The sequence below is a fragment of the Carassius auratus genome, unplaced genomic scaffold (assembly GCF_003368295.1).
Source record: "Carassius auratus strain Wakin unplaced genomic scaffold, ASM336829v1 scaf_tig00009852, whole genome shotgun sequence".
NCBI classification, from domain to species: domain Eukaryota; kingdom Metazoa; phylum Chordata; class Actinopteri; order Cypriniformes; family Cyprinidae; genus Carassius; species Carassius auratus.
The window spans coordinates 1,846-19,916 of record NW_020524082.1 but is presented as its reverse complement, the minus strand read 5'-3'; the positions used below and the strand labels follow the sequence as shown (position 1 = coordinate 19,916).

The 18,071-nt window shown below is 40.9% G+C and overlaps 1 protein-coding gene across 1 annotated transcript in view; it reads right to left on the bottom strand.

Annotated features, from left to right (window-relative positions):
* LOC113072679 (hydroperoxide isomerase ALOXE3) overlaps nucleotides 1-5,723 on the bottom strand; it is a gene marked incomplete at its 5' end in the record, with an annotated part of 35,511 nt that extends 29,788 nt beyond the window's left edge. Inside the window, 7 exons of the mRNA XM_026245652.1 lie at nucleotides 2,675-2,878; nucleotides 3,150-3,293; nucleotides 3,396-3,565; nucleotides 3,664-3,767; nucleotides 4,724-4,846; nucleotides 4,946-5,027; nucleotides 5,432-5,723. Coding sequence (XP_026101437.1) covers nucleotides 2,675-2,878; nucleotides 3,150-3,293; nucleotides 3,396-3,565; nucleotides 3,664-3,767; nucleotides 4,724-4,846; nucleotides 4,946-5,027; nucleotides 5,432-5,723 — 1,119 coding nt within the window. The remainder of the gene's footprint in view (nucleotides 1-2,674; nucleotides 2,879-3,149; nucleotides 3,294-3,395; nucleotides 3,566-3,663; nucleotides 3,768-4,723; nucleotides 4,847-4,945; nucleotides 5,028-5,431) is intronic.
* Between the last annotated feature and the right edge of the window lie 12,348 nt (nucleotides 5,724-18,071).

Here is an 18,071-nt window from a genome sequence, read left to right as displayed (position 1 = left end):
CCCGGTTCCCAAGAAAAAACACCCCAGGGAGCCGGGTGACTTTAGACCGGTAGCACTGACATCACACATCATGAAGACCTTCGAACGGTTGCTGCTCCATGTCCTCAGACCTCAGGTTCACCATGCACAAGATCCACTGCAGTTTGGATACCAGGAGAAGATGAGCGTGGAGGATGCTATCCTCTATCTGCTCCACAGGGCCTACTCACATCTGGACCAGGAGAGGGCGCTGTGAGGATATCTGTTTTTGATTTCTCCAGCGCCTTCGACACCATCCAGCTGCTCCTGTTGAGAGACAAGCTTACAGAGATGAGGGTGGACCCACTCCTGGTGACATGGATTACGGACTACCTCACGGAGAGACCACAGTACGTAAGACTGAATAGCTGCATGTCAGACACTGTGGTCAGCAGCACCGGAGCACCAAAGGGGACGTGCTCTCTCCTGTCCTCTTCACCTTGTATACATCTGACTTCCAGTAGAACTCTGGGCTCTGCCATATGCAGAAATACTCAGATGATACTGTGATAGTTGGCTGTATCAAGGATGAAAAGGATGGGGAGTATAGGAGCCTAGTTGAGGACTTCGTGAGGTGGTGCAGGACCAATCATCTGCAGCTGAACTCGTCCAAGACCAAGGAAATGGTGGTGGACTTCAGAAGGAAGAAACCACATTTCCAGCCTGTGTACATCGAGGGGGTTGATGTGGAGGTGGTCAGGACCTATAAATATCTGGGGCTTCAATTAGATGACAAGCTGGATTGGACAGCAAATATGGACTCTCTCTGCAGGAAAGGGCAGAGCCATCTGTATTTCCTGAGAAGGCAGGGGTCTGCAAACTACTGCAGATGTTTTACCAGTCTGTGGTGGCCAGCGTCCTCTTTTATGCTGCAGTTTGTTGGGGAGGAAGCAGCAAGAAGAGAGACGCTGGTAGACTGGACCGACTCGTAATGAGAGCTGGCTCAGTAGTGGGTTCAGAACTGGACTATCTGGTGACAGTGGCAGAAAGAAGGACCCTGGACAAACTGCTGTCCATTCTGGACAACGCCCACCACCCTCTGCATAGCACCTTCATCGGACAGAGGAGTGTGTTTAGTGGCAGACTGCTGTCCCAGCTCCACTAACAGACTTAAAAACTCTTTCGTCCCACTGGCCATCAGACTGCACAACAGATCAAAGTCAGGGCAATGTGGACAATAGACAAATTGACTTGATCATTTTTACCTTCCTCTGCACTCTCTATCTTGTACTTTTCATTGTTTTTGTTTATTGTGGTTACCGTGTTAAAAGTTAAGTTATTTTTTATTTTAATTTTATGGCTATTGTGTTATACGTTAAGTTAATTTATTTAAATTGTATTTTTATAGGTTAAATGTATGCATGTATGTTTTCATATGTTTTTTTCGGATGCTACTGGATATTTGAAAATCCCTCGGGATAAATAAAGTATATATCATCATCATCATCATCATCATCATCATTGATCCTCAAGGACACTGGGTCACTGAAGAACCCTAGTTTTTTAATTCAATTATCCAGACAAGGATGTTATCTTCTTTGAGTATATGAACATGCTTACTAAGGGATAACATTGTAAATCTAGGGCACCTCTTGGACAATAATGGATGGAGATCAGCAAAGACCCTCAGAGAGGTGAACGGATTACAGTCACTAAGAGTCATAAGTACATTTTTAATGTAATACCAAGCAGCTACAGAGAGATCATCGCAAGGGAGGAAAACGATGAGAAAGGATTCCCAAAGATAAATAAAACTTTTTGAGTCTACATCAAAGAAGGCCATATATTACATCACAGTGAAGGTCATACATCAAGAATCACTCAGTAGAGTAAAAGCCTCTGGGTGGCCAGGACTGTTGACACCAGAGTTCCTCGTGGGGGACAGATGGAGAGCACTGTATAGACCTCCAGTGGAGAAGCGAACAGCTGATCTACAATGGAGGATTATTCACAGGGCAATAGCTACAGACATACATGTGGCTCACTCGAATCCAGCAGTGGGTGGGGAATGTAGGTTTTGTGGTGAAGAGGAGGATTTGGAACATTTGTTTTTAAGAGGTGCAAGACTACTAAGTCTCTTTAAACATCTTAAGAAATGGTTCAGGGAATTTAACAAGGATTTTCCGAATAAAGGGTTCATTGGAGGGTTAAAGTGTGGATTTTTGATGAGGAAGAAAGTGTGTTTATTGAGATATCTGATTTGGGACTGCAAAATCGTCAGTGTGGAAGACTAGGAAGAACAAAGCGTTAACCTAACCCTAACACAAAGGCTTACAACTTGCATCTACGGATCCTGAAATTATGTTTAGGAGATTAGTGGCAGGAAGGCTTAAACTGGAGTATGCGTATTATAATATTGTAAATGATGTCAGGAGTTTTATTGAAATATGGTGTGTTAATGAGGTTTTATGCACCATTTATGATGATGTGATGGTTCTGAATTTAATTTTTTTCTTATATACATATGTGGGTTTATATGTTCTAATTTTATTATGTAATGATTGAATGTGAGTGTATGAATGTAAGTTTTGAAATGTAAATTTTTTTGACTCTCTCTCTCTCTCAAAGATGGCCCTGTTTTTCTATGCATGATGCTGTTCACATGTGAATTCACTGTTCACATGTCAAACCAACTCATGCGGGACAGATTCAGTACCTTGTAGAGAGGGTGTGGAGAGGGAAGATTGCGCAGCGTGGCCACGGTGAACACCTCCGCCAGCAGGTGAGTTCTCAGCAGGTGAAAGTCAACCTCGTGAACGCCAAACTCTGCGTTTCGGACGAAGATCTTGGCCAGTTTCCAGTCGGCCTTTGAATCCGTTGGGAGGAAGATGGGATTGTCTTTGCTGGGCTTTTGCCTTAACTGTGCAGATTAAATTTGAACATCCGTGAAAATGGTACAAACAGTGTCTTTCACACCTAGGTCCCCAGGTACTTCTCTTTCGGTCGAAGCACTTCGACATCACCCTGAGATATCGCTTCTTGAGCATTTCCCAGCTGAAGACCTTTTTTAATCCCTCTACATGCTCAAGGAACAATATCCCATACAGGGGGATGTCTTGTGTTCTCCCTCAAAGAGCCGAGGTTATATTCATAACCCCTGGATTTCTACACTTCGGATGCAAGATACGCACCTGAATGGCGATGGGCAGCATCATGCTGTGAGGGTTGCAGTACAGCAGGACCAGGGGAGCTGTGAGATACTGCTGCCTGCCACTGACAACATTTCCCACCAGTCCATCCAACATCTTATAGTCAGACAAGAAGATGTTCCCTTTCTGGGTATGGGGGTGGATCACACCAAATAATGAAGAAACCCAGGAAATTAGGCAAAACCAAAGCAATCCAGACCAAATTATTGCCAGTAGCAAGTAGCGTACCTTCATCTCCTGCTGCAAGCTGCTGCCTCTTAGGCTGTTTTTGACCATGTCTTCTGTGACGGGGAAATTCTCAGGCAGATTTGAGCAGCGCTGGACCATCATGGGATTGAGGCCATTCAGAAACTGGTAGCCAAAGAACTCGTCCTCATCCCAGTGCTTCTGAATGTATTCTGCAAAGCATGCTGTGTCAGAACATATGCTACAGTACAGACAGTACTTTATTTGTAATACAGTCATTTTGAACCGTTCATTCATTTAAGATGAGTACCAATGGTTTTCACTCTGTTTTCACAAATGATTGCTTCCAGTTGGCTGATGCTTTCCCACGATTTTCTGCAGTTAGCTAATCCAGTTAGCTTCAGAGCAGCTAACCTGCACAAAAAAGAATACACAGGTACATAGTGCAAACATTAATAGCGTAACTAGCCTTAATATACTACCTATGGTCCATCCTAGCTTTAGTTGTTAGCATCTTTGTAGTTACTATTAGATATTATATTATTTGTCTTCGAGAAGACAAAGCTATTTTGTGAATACCATTCACTTCCATGCAAAATACACTGAAAATCCATGAATCATGTTATTAAACCTCCTCGCCCAGCTCCTCGCCCACCTCCTCGCCCACCTCCTCGCCCTCCTCCTCGCCCACCTCCTCGCCCAGCTCCTCGCCCACCTCCTCGCCCTCCTCCTCGCCCAGCTCCTCGCCCAGCTCCTCGCCCAACTCCTCGCCCTCCTCCTCGCCCACCTCCTCGCCCACCTCCTCGCCCAGCTCCTCGCCCACCTCCTCCCCACCTCCTCGCCCAGCTCCTCGCCCACCTCGCCCAGTGAATGAATCAGAATATTTGACCAGTTCTAGCTGATTGGAGTCGGAGACTCCATTTTCATTAGTCACATGTTTTCCTTTGTTCAGATTTCCTGCCACTCCTTTGTTACCATGGTCACCATCATTGAGTTCAATTGGTTCAGCCGTGTTTGATTAATCATCCTCATTTGTGCTTGCTGTATAAGCTGGTCCCTCACATCCATTATGTCAGATCACCATTTAGTGTGTGCGTGCGCGTGTGTGTGTGTGTGCGCGTGTGCGTGTGTGTGTGATGGGTAGGTTTAGGGATAGGGTTAGTGTAAGGGGATAGAATATACAGTTTGTACAGTATAAAAACCATTACGTCTATGGAAAGTCCCACACACACACACACGCGCACGCACACACACACACACACACAGACACACAAACACAAACACGGGGCAGGTTTGGCCAGGATGCCGGTGTTACACACACACTCTTTGAACACCACAGGGTTAGGTTAGAACATGGCTTGTCCACTCACTGCTTTCCTGCACCGGAGTAAAACTCGGCCTCTTTAGTGAAAGAGAATCGGACCTCAGCTGGCAGAGTGAGGGGATTGTCGCAGTCGATGACCTGAGGCGTACCTTCCGCGTACACACACCACCTGGGGGAGAATATTCAGCTGTGTATCAATGGAAGGGGTTTAATTTCAGTGTATTTATTATAATATAAAGCAGACACTTCACTCTCACACACGACAAACCTGAATAGCTTCTGCTGCTCCTCCAGCTGCCTCATCCTCTGCCTCTGGGATATCGGGTTGGTGTCCTGGAACACAAGTGAAGCTGAAATGCAAATGACAACATTAATTCACAATCTAAATTTGTTTATGTTTGCAACCGAAATAAAAAATAGGCTACAGTATATTTTGTATATATCGTTTCTTGATCATAGATAAATGACTTGTCATCCATGTAAAAAAAATGTTTATCATAGACACTTTAATTTGATTTCAAATGTGCTTTATTTTAAAAAGGCTGATGGTATCATTAAGCTATAGCTAACCCATACATAAGATACATAAAAAATCAAACTACAGTACATCTTGTTATTAGAGCATCTGACACTGCATCATATGAAGACACAAACGTTATTATTCAGCAATACACGTGTGTGTGCGCGTGCGCGTGTGCGTGTGTGCGTGCGTGTGCGTGCGTGTACATGTGTGTGTATAAATGGGAGGGCCTACCTTTAGCAGGCCGTAAGACGAGCCTCTCGTTGCAGTCCAGCCAGCAGTAACAGGGAAACAGGACCTTGTCTCCTTCGGGCGTGTTGACCGAGATCTTATCGCAGAACCACTGGTTGTAAAGTAGACCCATAAACGGCTTGGAGTAAAGCTTGACCGCTATGAGCTCTCCCAGAGACGCTTTACAGTGTATCTTAAATGCTCGCTCCTGCACAGACAGATGTGGCGTATTAGGGCCGTTGTAGGTAAATAATAATAATAATAATAATAATATGCCGTTGGCGGAGTGCGTTAAAATTCAGAGAAGAAATTCAGAATTTCCATGAAGAAACAGATATTCTGTGATTATAAAACCACAAGTTTGCATGAAAAAAAGATTGCACTAAAAAAGAAGAATATTCTGTGATTTATAAAGTCCCAAATGTGAAGAATAAACTCTGAAAAATAGGAACCACATCTCTTTATATTGCGAGGATGTCGCCTACCTCATCACACCACAGACGCCAGATCCCACAGACACACGTTATATCAATCACCTTTATTTATATAGTGCTTTAAACAAAATACATTGCGCCAAAGCACTGAACAACATTCATTTGGAAAACAGTGTCTCAATAATGCAAAATGATAGTTAAAGGCAGTTCATCATTGAATTCATTGATGTCATCTCTGTTCAGTTGAAATAGTGTCTGTTTTAATTTGCAATCAAGTCAACGATATCGCTGTAGATGAAGTGACCCCAACTAAGCAAGCCAGAGGCGACAGCGGCAAGGAACCGAAACTCCATCGGTGACAGAATGGAGAAAAAAACCTTGGGAGAAACCAGGCTCAGTTGGGGGGCCAGTTCTCCTCTGACCAGACGAAACCAGTAGTTCAATTCCAGGCTGCAGCAAAGTCAGATTGTGCAGAAGAATCATCTGTTTCCTGTGGTCTTGTCCTGGTGCTCCTCTGAGACAAGGTCTTTACAGGGGATCTGTATCTGGGGCTCTAGTTGTCCTGGTCTCCGCTGTCTTTCAGGGCAGTAGAGGTCCTTTCTAGGTGCTGATCCACCATCTGGTCTGGATACGTACTGGATCCGGGTGACTGCAGTGACCCTCTGATCTGGACACAGACTGGATCTGGTAGCTACAGTGACCTCGGAACAAGAGAGAAACAGACAAATATTAGCGTAGATGCCATTCTTCTAATGATGTAGAAAGTACGGTGTTATGTGAAGTGTTCCGGTTCCAGTTTACCTAATTAATGCAGCCTAAAAATCCTTTAACGGATTTGGATATTAAAAGCATATTAGTATGTTATGTGTATGCCAGGTTAAAGAGATGGGTCTTTAATCTAGATTTAAACTGCAAGAGTGTGTCTGCCTCCCGAACAATGTTAGGTAGGTTATTCCAGAGTTTAGGCGCCAAATAGGAAAAGGATCTGCCGCCCGCAGTTGATTTTGATATTCTAGGTATTATCAAATTGCCTGAGTTTTGAGAACGTAGCGGACATAGAGGAGTATAATGTAAAAGGAGCTCATTCAAATACTGAGGTGCTAAACCATTCAGGGCTTTATAAGTAATAAGCAATATTTTAAAATCTATACGATGTTTGATAGGGAGCCAGTGCAGTGTGGACAGGACCGGGCTAATATGGTCATACTTCCTGGTTCTAGTAAGAACTCTTGCTGCTGCATTTTGGACTAGCTGTAGTTTGTTTACCAAGCGTGCAGAACAACCACCCAATAAAGCATTACAGTAGTCTAACCTTGAAGTCATAAATGCATGGATTAACATTTCTGCATTTGACATTGAGAGCATAGGCCGTAATTTAGATATATTTTTGAGATGGAAAAATGCAGTTTTACAAATGCTAGAAACGTGGCTTTCTAAGGAAAGATTGCGATCAAGTAGCACACCTAGGTTCCTAACTGATGACGAAGAATTGACAGAGCAACCATCAAGTCTTAGACAGTGTTCTAGATTATTACAAGTAGAGTTTTTAGGCCCTATGATTAACACCTCTGTTTTTTCTGAATTTAGCAGTAAGAAATTAATCGTCATCCAATTTTTTATATCGACTATGCATTCCATTAGTTTTTCAAATTGGTGTGTTTCACCGGGCTGCGAGGAAATATAGAGCTGCGTATCATCAGCATAACAGTGAAAGCTAACACCATGTTTCCTGATGATATCTCCCAAGGGTAACATATAAAGCGTGAAGAGTAGCGGCCCTAGTACTGAGCCTTGAGGTACTCCATACTGCACTTGTGATCGATATGATACATCTTCATTCACTGCTACGAACTGATGGCGGTCATATAAGTACGATTTAAACCATGCTAATGCACTTCCACTGATGCCAACAAAGTGTTCAAGTCTATGCAAAAGAATGTTGTGGTCAATTGTGTCAAACGCAGCACTAAGATCCAATAAAACTAATAGAGAGATACACCCACGATCAGATGATAAGAGCAGATCATTTGTAACTCTAAGGAGAGCAGTTTCAGTACTATGATACGGTCTAAATCCTGACTGGAAATCCTCACATATACCATTTTTCTCTAAGAAGGAATATAATTGTGAGGATACCACCTTTTCTAGTATCTTGGACAGAAAAGGGAGATTCGAGATTGGTCTATAATTAACTAGTTCTCTGGGGTCAAGTTGTGGCTTTTTTATGAGAGGCTTAATAACAGCCAGTTTGAAGGTTTTGGGGACATGTCCTAATAACAATGAGGAATTAATAATAGTCAGAAGAGGACCTATGACTTCTGGAAGCACCTCTTTTAAGAGCTTAGATGGTATAGGGTCTAACATACATGTTGTAAGTTTAGATGATTTAACAAGTTTATACAATTCTTCCTCTCCTATAGTAGAGAATGAGTGGAACTGTTCCTCAGGGGGTCTATAGTGCACTGTCTGATGCGAAACTGTAGCTGACGGCTGAATGGTTGCAATTTTATCTCTAATAGTATCGATTTTAGAAGTAAAGTAGTTCATAAAGTCATTACTGCTGTGGTGTTGGGAAATGTCAACACTTGTTGAGGCTTTATTTTTCGTTAATTTAGCCACTGTATTGAATAAATACCTGGGGTTATGTTTGTTTTCTTCTAAAAGAGAAGAAAAGTAATCAGATCTAGCAGTTTTTAATGCTTTTCGGTAGGATATGCTACTTTCCCGCCAAGCAATACGAAATACCTCTAGTTTTGTTTTCCTCCAGCTGTGCTCCATTTTTCGGGCTGCTCTCTTTAGGGTGCGAGTATGCTCATTATACCATGGTGTCAAACTGTTTTCCTTAACCTTTCTTAAGCGTAAAGGAGCAACTGTATTTAAAGTGCTAGAAAAGAGAGAGTCCATAGTTTCTGTTACATCATCAAGTTGTTCTGAGGTTTTGGATATGCTAAGGAATTCGGATACATCAGGAAGATAACTTAAAAAGCAGTCTTTTGTGGTAGAAGTGATGGTTCTTCGATACTTGTAACAAGAAGTAGAATTTACAATTTTGGCTATATGAAGTTTACACAGAACTAAATAATGATCTGAGATATCATCACTTGGCTGAATAATTTCAACACTATCAACATCAATTCCATGTGACAGTATTAAATCTAGAGTATGATTTCGACAATGAGTAGGTCCTGAAACGTGTTGTCTAACACCAATAGAGTTCAGAATGTCTATAAATGCTGATCCCAATACATCTTTTTCATTATCGACATGGATATTAAAATCACCAACTATTAAGACTTTATCTGCAGCCAGAACTAACTCGGATGTAAAATCACCAAACTCTTTAATAAAGTCTGTATGGTGCCCTGGTGGCCTGTATACAGTAGCCAGTACAAACATAACAGGGGATTTATCATTAACATTGGTTTCTCTGGATAATGCTATATGAAGCACCATTACTTCAAACGAGTTATACTTGAAGCCTGCCCTCTGAGAAATCCTGAAAACGTTATTATAAATTGAAGCAACACCTCCCCCTTTGCCTTTTAGATGCGGCTCGTGTTTATAACAATAATCTTGGGGGGTGGACTCATTTAAAATAATGTAATCATCAGGTTTTAGCCAGGTTTCTGTCAAGCAGAGCACATCTATATTATGATCAGTTATCATATTATTTACAAAAAGTGTTTTCGTAGAAATGGATCTGATATTCAATAAGCCAATCTTTATCATTTGTTTATCCATATTGCATTTGTTTTTTATTTGTTGAACCTCAATTAAATTGTTAACCTTAACTTGGTTTGGACGTTTTTTGTATTTTCTAGTTCGGGGAACAGACACAGTCTCTATAGTGTGATATCTAGGTGAAAGAGTCTCTATGTGCTGAGAATTAACTGACCTCTGTGACGGGAGGCAGCTAGCAGACGGTCGGTTTAGCCAGTCTGTCTGCTTCCTGACCTGGGCCCCAGTTAGTCAAGTATAAACACTAAGACTATTTGCCATATTTCTAGACAGAAGAGTGGCGCCACCCCAGGAGGGATGAAGACCATCTCTTTTAAACAGGTCAGGTCTGCCCCAAAAGCTCGTCCAATTGTCTATATAACCTATGTTATTCTGTGGGCACCACTTAGACATCCAGCCATTGAGTGATGACAATCTGCTATGCATCTCGTCACCACGGTAAGCAGGGAGGGGACCAGAGCATATTACAGTGTCTGACATCGTGCTTGCAAGTTCACACACCTCTTTAAAGTTATTTTTAGTGATCTCCGACTGGCGAAGTCGAACATCATTAGCGCCGGCATGAATAACAATCTTACTGTATTTACGTTTAGCATTAGCCAGCACTTTTAAATTTGCCAAGATGTCAGGCGCTCTGGCTCCCGGTAAACATTTGACTATGGTGGCTGGTGTCTCTATATTCACGTTCCGTACAATAGAATCGCCAATAACTAGAGCACTTTCATCAGGTTTCTCAGTGGGTGCATCACTGAGTGGGGAGAACCTGTTTAATGTTTTGATCGGAACAGAAGAGCGGTGTTTTGACCCACGACTACGCTGCCTCACCGTCACCCAGTTGCCCTGCTGCAGGGGCTCTGCTGGAACCGGACAATGTACAGGAATCCCTGAGCTAGACGCATCCAAAGCCATATCTAGAGCCCTAACATTCTTACTGTCCTCAATTAAAGTTTGGATGCGTGTCTCTAATTCTGAAATCTTCTCTGTCAGCCTAACTGTTTCCCTGCATTTATCACATGTGAATCCCTCATCAGCGACAGAGATAGATAAACTGTACATGTGGCAAGAGGTGCAAATAACAATTGTAGGAGAAGCCATTACTCACCGTGCTTGATGAAATATTCTTACTGCGGTTGTTTGATGAGCTTGTGGAAAACTGCAGCGTGATGCTGTGTTCACACCAAACGCGAATAGAGCGTCTGGCGCGAATGATTTCAATGTTAAGTCAATGCAAAGGCGCGTTTACGCGCGTCTGGAGGTCTCGCGGCGCGAATGGGGCGTTAAGCGCGGCGCGGAAGACGCGAATTCGCCTCATTCGCGCGTCTAGTTCGCGCGAATGACGCGAATTGACGCGCGAATAGAGCGCTTCGCGCGAAACGCGCGTTAAGCGCGAATGGTGCTTTTTGTGCATTTAGCGTTTGACGCGAATTCGCGTCTGCCGCCCGAGTTGAAAAATTCCCAGATAGCAAACATATCCGGGCCTCATCTGGGCCAACTATGGCACATCTGGCTCAGTTCTGGCAGCGGCAGAGGTTATATGGGCCATCTCTGGCCCACACACATCAAGCCGGTTTTAGTTTGAGTTGTGGCATGCTGTTTATGGGCCAGATCCGGCCCGTGTGTAACAAACCGGCTTTAATTTGAGTCGTGGCTTGCTGTGTGTGGGCCAGATCTGGCCCGTGTGTGACAAACCGGCTTTAATTTGAGTCGTGGCTTGCTGTGTGTGGGCCAGATCCGGCCCGTGTGCGACAAACCGGCTTTAATTTGAGTCGTGGTTTGCTGTGTGTGGGCCAGATCTGGCCCGTGTGCGACAAACCGGCTTTAATTTGAGTCGTGGCTTGCTGTGTGTGGGCCAGATCTGGCCCGTGTGCGACAAACCGGCTTTAATTTGAGTCGTGGCTTGCTGTGTGTGGGCCAGATCTGGCCCGTGTGCGACAAACCGGCTTTAATTTGAGTCGTGGTTTGCTGTGTGTGGGCCAGATCTGGCCCGTGTGTGACAAACCGGTTTTAGGTTGAGTTCTGGCTTGTTGTATGTGGGCCAGATATGGCCTATACCAGGTGACCAGATGTGCCATTTTCTGAAGACACGTCCTGGCAGATCACCTTACTTTACCAGTCAGTGGTTCTAAAACTATTTTGAGTACTGGACGCCCATAATATTTCAGGACACGTAATATAAATACATACACACATTTATTTGACCTACACGGACCTTTTATGAAGCTGCAATGTTATTCGATTTTTTTTACATTTTTGTACCATGTCCTCTGGTGTGACACCATGTCCTTTGAACTTTTTCGGAACCACTACAAATGTTTTATGCTTTGTTGTGCATTAATATGACACCGCTAAATTATATATTTTTTAAATTAAAAAGTGCATGTTAAGATACATAATCCTAGAAAATTTAGCAAATGTGTCTTGCTTGCCACTAATGACAGGTTAGCTTGGAACAGCAAGGTCATTATTTGACAGAAAAGGCTGAAACGTCCTTAGGTGTGATAAAAAATAAAAAAAAAAGTCCTCCATTGTGACACTTGTACTGTCACACCACAGGACAAAGTTTCTTTAAAAATCATTTTAAATAATTAAATAATATTTGTTTAACTCCTTTTTTTACTTTTAAATGTAATAATTACATTCATTAAATTAAGCTCTAATCATCAAAAAAAAAAAAAAAAATGAATCTTTAGAATATATGAAAATTTCACTTTTTAATAAAAAAAGTTACAAAAAATGAACTTTTTTCATGATATTCACATTTCTTCAAGATGCACCTTTTACACACACACACACACACACACACACACACACACACACACACACACACACACACATATATATATATATATATATATATATATATATATGAGTGTTCGTAAAAGTAATAATACAAAATCTTAAACTATAAAAGTGCCACTTTGTCCCACTATTATGTGCAGGCCTGGCATTTTGCACTGGGCTATAGAACTACAAAATGAATTTTAAATTAGAAATATCATAATTGAATGACATTTTGAATTATGTAGTGATCTAATTCTATCCACCAAACAATTGCATTTGAATGTGTGAGACTTATGGTCATGGTTATAGGGAAATAACAAGAAGAACAAAGTGCAGTAAACGGTAAAACTGTTTGCACTACAAACCAGTACGTTCATAATTAAGACAATACATTAAAAATAACATGGTAATACAGCAGTTTGCAACAGTAAACAGCAAAACAAGCTGTTTGTACAGCTAATATAGCTGGAATGACACCGAAAGCCAGACACATTAAATCTACAAATGGCCGCGGCCCCTCTTACAGAAAAAAATAAGGGGCATATGTTTATTCATATGTTTATTTATGTAACGTAAGCGTGTGACTTTTAATTCGTCACGTGCTTTCATGGGCGTGCGCGCGGACCGGATGGAGTTGCCATGGAAACGGAGCGAAACACTGCAAATGTCACGAGGAAACACCCCGTTTCTCGCTGATTTCACTGTTTTCAGGTGAGTTAAGTCCATAAAATCACACAAATATTACTTATAATTTGACTCGCTTCTGTTGTTTATTTACTTTATAGGAATGGTTTAATGTCTTCGAAGAAGTCCGTTAGCGTTTCTACCGTTTTCAGACGACGTATCGTCAGGTATGATAACTCTATTGTGCTCTTATTTATGAAAGTTTGGGCTTTTAATCAAATCTTCATCTGTAGATGATAGCTTTTGACTGTAATCTTTCAATGGATAATTGGAAATTGCTTAATTTATTTAACCTTAACATTTACACTTTACTGTTGATCGATGACGTCACGTTATCAAGGAGCGCGAAAATTGGCAGAAAACTAAAGTTGTTTTGATCTTTTATGGTAAACATAAAACTGTTCTGCGATTTCAAGAGTGACAAAATAATCCTTCTACAACAGAAGGGAGTTTCCAAGATTTCAATATTTCTGAAGGGAGCTGCTGACAGAGATGTAGGAAGCGCTGAAAAGGTTAAGTAACCTAATATGCATTTTTTTCACAACATATATCGCAATGAATTTGTTATTTTATTTATTTATTTTTTGCATTTCACCTGCTCTAGCTTGTTTCCATCTAATAAACCTGTAACTGCAGACTAAATATTGTTGGCTCTGTGTCAAATTGCTTGTTTTGTTCCTAGATTCTCCAGTGCTGATGGCCTGCTGCATCCAGCAGAGTCGGAGTGAACCTACTGTAAGACAACATCTCCAAGATGCTATTGACCACAAGACTAGTACAGTAAGTCAAACCTCAAATATACAGTACACTAGTGTTCAAAAGCTTGAAGTTGATACAATTTGTAATAATTATCTTCTGCTCACCTCTGTAGTAATTATTTGATTAAAATATGTAAAAAGATTAATATTGTGAAATATTATTACAATTTAAAATAGCTGTTTTCTATGTGAATACATTATAAACTAATTTATTCCTGTGATGTGCAGCTGTATTTTCAGCATCATTCCTCCAGTCTTCAGTGTCACATGGATCCCTCAGAAATGCTGATTTGCTGCTCAAGAAACTTATTATCAGCGTTGAAACAGTTGTGCTGCTTCCATTTTTTTGTAGAAACCGTGATGCATTTTATTTTTCAGGATTCACAGATGAATACAAAGTTCAAAAGACCTGCATTTATTTATGCAGACGCTTTTATCCAAAGCGACTTACAGCGCATTCAGGCTATCAATTTTTACATATCATGTGTTCCCGGGGAATCAAACCCCCAACCTTGCGCTTGCTTGCTTGCTAGCACAGTGCTCTACCAGTTGAGCTACAGGAACACTATTTGAAACAGATGATTTTGAACAATTTGATGCATGTAACACTAACATTAAAATGTTTAGAGTCTATGTAACAATGAATCCAACAACAAAAAAATTCAGCACATCTGTATTTTAACATTGATCATAATCAGAAATGTTTCTTGAGCAGTAAATCATCATATTAGAATGATTTCTGAAGATTTGTCACTGAAGACTGGAGTAATGATGCTGAAAATTCAGCTTTGATCAAAGGAATAAATGACATTTTAACATAATATTCACATAGAAAAGAGTTGTTTTGAATTCTAATAGTCACAGTGTTACTATTTTACTGTAATTTGATACAATAAATGGAGCCGTGGTGAGCATAAGAGATTTTTTATAAAGGCATAAAATATCTTACAGACCCCAAACTCTTGAATGGTTGTGTAAATTACAGTTATGATGTTCCTCCCAGTTAAACTTTATTAAATGTATTAAATGTTACTCTGGCATATGCAGTCCATTCTGTAGAGATTGTGTCTGTTCCCCAAAAACAGACAACAAATAATATGTTTATTAAGGGATCTAGAAAAATTATTTCAGTTTAAACCTACTAGATTAAAAATAGTACTCAATGTACTCCATTGATGAAATAGTAAAAAGTGCACATTGCCTGAAATGATATGAACAGCAGCTATGCTAATCTTTCTGTTTCTGCAAATGTCCATCCCAGGGTTATTAGAAACTGCACAGCACAGGACTTGTGAGGACTTGTGAGGACTTGTGAGGACTTCAGATGATACCAGTACTCAAAAGACCTTAGATGATGGCAACTACCGCCACTGCAAAAAAGGTAATGTTAATTTGAAAGAGCTGTGTCACAGTAGCCGTGTTTCCACTATCGAGCTAAGACCGGGCGTGCTAGTGCGTGCCAGGGCCAGTCGCGTTTCCACAGTCACTTCCGGGGCTTGATCGTGCCTCGCCGGGGCTTCCTCGGGGCCAACGGCCAGGGTTTTTTGGCCCGACGAAAACCTTGGGCCAAAGCGGGCCAGCTGGGGCTAGAGGAGGGGTTATGAACAAAGGCAGGGTTTCTCCGTGTCTAGAGAGCGTCAGCGCGGATCATTTCAGAAAGATAACAGCTTTAACACCAGCATTAAAGACGTTTTAAAATCAGTTGAGCTCAAAACTCACTCTTAGTTAGCAGCAAGTGTTTGAAATAACTTGATCCAATGTGGATTATAATCACTAAACAAAGCAGAAATATGTATAAGCGATGTAAAAGACTATGCACGCTAAACATTAACTTTACCATAGTAAACATGTTAAATATGACCGCTTGGAGAAATCAGACGTCAGCTTCTTATTCTCTATCAAAATTGTGTATTTATTACGTAACATTTTATCTGTCGTCTCGTTTCAAGAGTTTAGCTCCACGTTGCATATCACCAAAATATAAAAATGATTTTTGTTTGTGAGCTTTTATAAAAATAGCGAGTCTGCGCTGCGGATCATTTCAGAAAGATAATAGCTTTAACACCAGCATTAAACACTTTTTTAAATAAATCAAGCTCAAAACTCTTTCAGTCAGCAGCGAGTGTTTGAAATAACTTGATCCAATGTGGATTATAATCACTATGCAAGGCAGAAATATGTATAAGCGATGAAAAAGATATGCACGCTAAACATATTACCATAGTAAACATGGTAAAATAAGACCGCTTGAAGAAATCAGACGTCAGCTTCTTATTCTCTATCACAATCGAGTATTTATTAAGTAACTTATATTATCTGTCACAAGCCTCGTCTCGAGAGTTTATCTCACGTTGCCTATCATAAAAGAATATAGCCTAATAATGTTTTTTTGTTCGGGAGCTTTTATAAAAATAAGATATATTATCATTCATTATAAATATGACAGCTATACTGTGGCTAATAAACAGAAACAGACTCGACTGAATAAGCAGGCTATTTTCATAAGCGTTAAAAATAAATAAATAAATAAAATAGAAATAAGTGTGTTTATGTGTGATTAATTTTGCATGACGTTGTTCTGAGAGGCGTGTAAAGGGAGTGTTTTAGTGACGTGCAGCGGTGCTTCAAGCTCCACTGTGGAAACCCTGCGCTATTCTGGCCCGGGGCTATGAGCCCCGCCCGACCCGCTTTAAGCCCTGGCTCGCACTGGCCCGACAGTGGAAATGCGGCTAGTATCAAGGGCTCCCTTATCAGTTCTGCTTTCAGTATTGGAGAGTAAAAGATACATTTTTTTTTGTTTGATGTTTTATTAGTACATATACGTTATCTTGCACATTTTATCTCCCCAACAGATTCTAATTTGAAAGAAGTTTATAATGCATGTTAGCTACTCCCAATTCAGAAGACTGAATCAGCCTGTGTATCTGAATGTTTCTCATACTCACTCCTCTCTGCCGCGTCTGAATTTAGCTGTCAGTTATAAACATCAAAATTAAAAGAAATAAACATTTGAAATATATCAGTCTGTGTGTAATGAATAAATATAATATACAAGTTTCACTTTTTGAATGGAATTAGTGAAATAAATCAACTTATGATATTCTAATTATATGACCAGCACCTGTATATCATTGCTCTTTTGTTGATTTTGATTGCTTCCATTGTCCTCATATTTAAGTTGCTTTGGATAAAAGTGTCTGCTAAATGTAAATGTAATGTTAATGTGTATTTAACTATATTTATAAATATTTATCTGTATTTTTTATTTTGTAATAATGTAAATGTATTTGTTTTATATCTATACATGCAGCTGTATTCATGTATGTATATTTATTTGTCAAATTTTTATATTTTAATAAAGCAGTTTAGACTACATGAGTGTTTTCTTTATTCTGGATGAATTACATATTCTTTTGTGTCTAGAAAGGGTTAATATGGGCCATATCTAACCCAGAAGTCAGCCACAACTGGGACGGATCTGGGCCACATGTCAGAAATGGCGTGGTTGACATCTGGGCCAGGTGTCGCCCATGCCATTTGTGAGATGCGGCATGGATCTGGTAAAGTTGTGGCTGACTTCTGTCAGACAAAACTGGGCCAGATCTGGCCCAGATGTCACCCACACCATTTCTGAGATGTGGCCCAGATCTGGTTCAGTTGTGGCTGACATATGTCAGCCAGACTCAGGTTGAGTCATCGCCGTCATTCCGCGCGGTATGTGGGCCAGAAGAATATGGGAGATGTGGGCCAGAACTGGGCCACATGTCATTTGCTATCTGGGTTTGAACTTTGGCGTCAATTCGCGCCGCGTTAACCAATCAGGAGCCTGCTAGGATTCACTCATTCAACAGTATGTTCCTGCAGCCTCGGGTTGTGCAGGAATACTCTTCTCCACTCATTCAACAAGGAGGAACGACTGATGTCGTCAGTGAGCAGTCAACCGGAGCTATATGACAAAAGTTCATATTTCTATAGAGACCGGAATAAAAAGGACCTATTTATATATATAAAACATATTAATAGATAAATTGAATAAAGGCCAAAGATAAGAAACGTTTCATTTTACCCCAAACGAATTATATTTTATCTTGAACCGCTAAAGAGACATCAGAGCCAGCGGCAAATGTCAGAAGATCTAGCCGAGGAAAGGCTACTCTCGGCGGATACATGATGACGGAGCTCCCGTTGATCGCATGGAGCTCATCTCTGAGATCGGCGAAACACATTTTTTAAATAGACGCTGTCATT